Source organism: Leucopleurus acutus (assembly GCF_964270905.1).
Source record: "Leucopleurus acutus genome assembly, contig: HAP1_SCAFFOLD_629, whole genome shotgun sequence".
Lineage (NCBI taxonomy): Eukaryota > Metazoa > Chordata > Mammalia > Artiodactyla > Delphinidae > Leucopleurus > Leucopleurus acutus.
Window position 1 is genome coordinate 87,817 of NW_028138762.1, and position 2,230 is coordinate 90,046.

A 2,230-nucleotide genomic window follows, 5' to 3' on the forward strand; every position below is an offset into this window, starting at 1 on the left:
CTTTCTCTGCAATCCATACTCCTAAGGGGAATAGAGGGAGTGTGTCCTCTGCGTGTCCAATGCCCTATGTCATCTGGCGAGGGTATCCTTTGGAGCTGAGAAACGGAAGCTCAAATGAACCTAAGCGGCTAAGACGCTCAGTGTGTGTGTTTTGGGGGTGTGGGGTGTGTGGGGGGGTACTCTTTGGTCCAGAGCCGAGGTCTCTGCACGTCCAGTCCAGTTCCCCACGCCAGCCCCGATGGGCACGGAGTCTCTTTGTCCAAGACAGACCAAGGAAGACAGAGCCAGAATAAAGTCAACAGCTTTTATTACAACTCACAGATTTCATAGAAAAAGGAATGTAGCGTCAGGTCCGGTTGTATGAAAAACGGTAAAATGCAGGTTTGTCCTGGTTGCTCTGTGGACACCCGGGGCAGGCTCTCCGCGACATCAGGCACAGCAGCTGCACTTGTCCGAGGCCCCTTTGCAGACGCAGCCCTGGGCACACTTGGCGCAGCCCACGGGGCAGCAGGAGCAGCAGCCTGGGGAGGCAAGGGCAGCGTGCAGTCGGACCACGCGTTGTCCGGAACCACCCTTCCCAGCAGCAGGCCTGGCCCCAGCCGCCCTCGGGCCCAGACCCTGAGTTTACGATGGTGTCCTCTGTCCTGAGGTCATTGCTCTCAGACACTAGGTTCAGGTTGCCCGGCCCATCTGTGCCCAGGACAGGGCACAGCGCCTTGGAGAGACAGTGAGCAGGGCCTCTGGGGACAAGAGAAAGCCAGCCCCCAGCACCACCAGTGATGTGAGCCAAGTCCTCAGGATCAAAGTGGAGGCAAAGCCCGCACAGAGCAGCTCCCGCTCGGGATAGGGGAGCTCTGGGCTGCTTCGACAGGAAGGGGCTGCACCGGGTCCGAGAAGCCACGCACGGCCGCTGGTTCCGGTCCCTAAAGTGCTTCAGTCCCTGAGAGGATTCGGAAGCGTGACTCAGGAGGCAGGAGGACTAGTTCTAGTGACAGGTCTGAGGTTGTTTGTCGGTGACCCGTCTGGGCCTCAGTCTCCCTGTTCTCTAGTGCGCGCCTGGGTCTCGGTCGTGCCGAAGGTGATTCCAGCTCTGACTGTGAATCCCTTCCTGGCGAGGGGGGTGCCGGGAAGTCTGGTCACTGTCCTGCTCCTGCCTGCCTGCTGAGCTCTGGGCTCCCTCCTCGCACTCAGCCCAGACCCCGCCTTCCCAGAGAAGGCCCCGCACACTCACTCTTCTTGCAGGAGGCGCATCTGCAGGCTTTGCAGGTGCAGGAGCCAGCGCAGCCGCAGGAGCCGCCTGCCGGGAAGGGAAAGGAGGCCAGCAGTGAGCAGGGACGGGGATGCAGGAGCCACAGCAGACGGTCAGCAATGCCTCCCTGAGCCCTCCTCCTCTGTCAGGACCCAGCCCTGGGAGCTCGTGTCCACTCGGGCGGATAGAGAAGCCCCAGCTCCTCTCTTCTGGTCCAAGGAGAGTAGGTCCCCTCCTGATGGGACTCCACAGGGAAGGTCCCGGGCTCCAGACGCAGCCCAGGCCGACTGGGGCCGGGGGCCGGGGCCCATGGCCTGAACCCCAAAGAGGCAGCGTCCCCTCCGCCCCTCAAATCGTGGCAGGTCCGAGGCCTCCTCCAAACGCTGGCTCCCGGTCTAGCAATCCCCTGACCTGCCGGGTGACCTCAAGAAGGACAGCCTGGAGCCTCCGTGCCCTCAGTGTCAACGGAGAGGCAAAGGGAGACGGACGTGCCCTCAGGAGCCTGGCTACCGAGAAAGCCCTGGACCCGTGACAGGAGTCCTCCTGAGCTCAAAACTCAAAGCCCTCCCTTCTCGTCCTGTGCCCGGGAAGGGGGCATCCTAAGGCTCAAAGGCAGGGCTCCCTTACCAGTGGGGCAGGAGCACTTGGGGTCCATCTGGAGGAGGAGTGAGGCCCGAGGTCCAAAGCAAGGGGCGAAGCCGCTTCACGGGTCCGGTGGGGGCCGTGTGGGAGCGAGGAGCCCGGGGGCTGAGTTATAGGCCGAGGAGGCGGCCCGGGCGCAGAGGCCCCGCCCCCGCCTTGCACCCGCCCCGCGGCTCCGCGCCCGCGCCGCCCGCGCCGCCCGTGCCGCCCGCAGCGCCCTGGGCCGGGCTGTGAGCAACAGGCGGGGCCGAGCGCACGATTCCACGTCGGTGCCGGCTGGAGCGGAGGAACCGGGTGCCGTGCGGTAAGCCGTGTCCCAGCCCCCCGGCCGCCCCTTCC

The 2,230-nt window shown here is 64.3% G+C and overlaps 1 protein-coding gene across 1 annotated transcript; it reads right to left on the reverse strand.

The window, feature by feature from the left end:
- Nucleotides 1-279: 279 nt before the first annotated feature.
- On the reverse strand, nt 280-1,987 carry LOC309978990 (metallothionein-1E-like). The gene is made up of 3 exons (XM_082865812.1): nt 1,877-1,987; nt 1,232-1,297; nt 280-521 (listed from the first exon to the last, which is right to left on the reverse strand). The coding sequence occupies exons 1-3, from the start codon at nt 1,902-1,904 to the stop codon at nt 430-432; spliced, it is 186 nt and encodes a 61-aa protein (XP_082721938.1). The 5' UTR covers nt 1,905-1,987; the 3' UTR covers nt 280-429.
- Nucleotides 1,988-2,230: the final 243 nt, after the last annotated feature.

Bases quoted from the DNA above. Each gene is read 5' to 3' on its own strand.
- LOC309978990 (XM_082865812.1), bottom strand. From the start codon at position 1,904: ATGGACCCCAAGTGCTCCTGCCCCACTG. The intron at 1,298-1,876 runs GTAAGGGAGCCC...CCTTCCCGGCAG, and splicing joins CAAGTGCTCCTGCCCCACTG to GCGGCTCCTGCGGCTGCGCT. The intron at 522-1,231 runs GTGAGTGTGCGG...TTGCCTCCCCAG, and splicing joins ATGCGCCTCCTGCAAGAAGA to GCTGCTGCTCCTGCTGCCCC.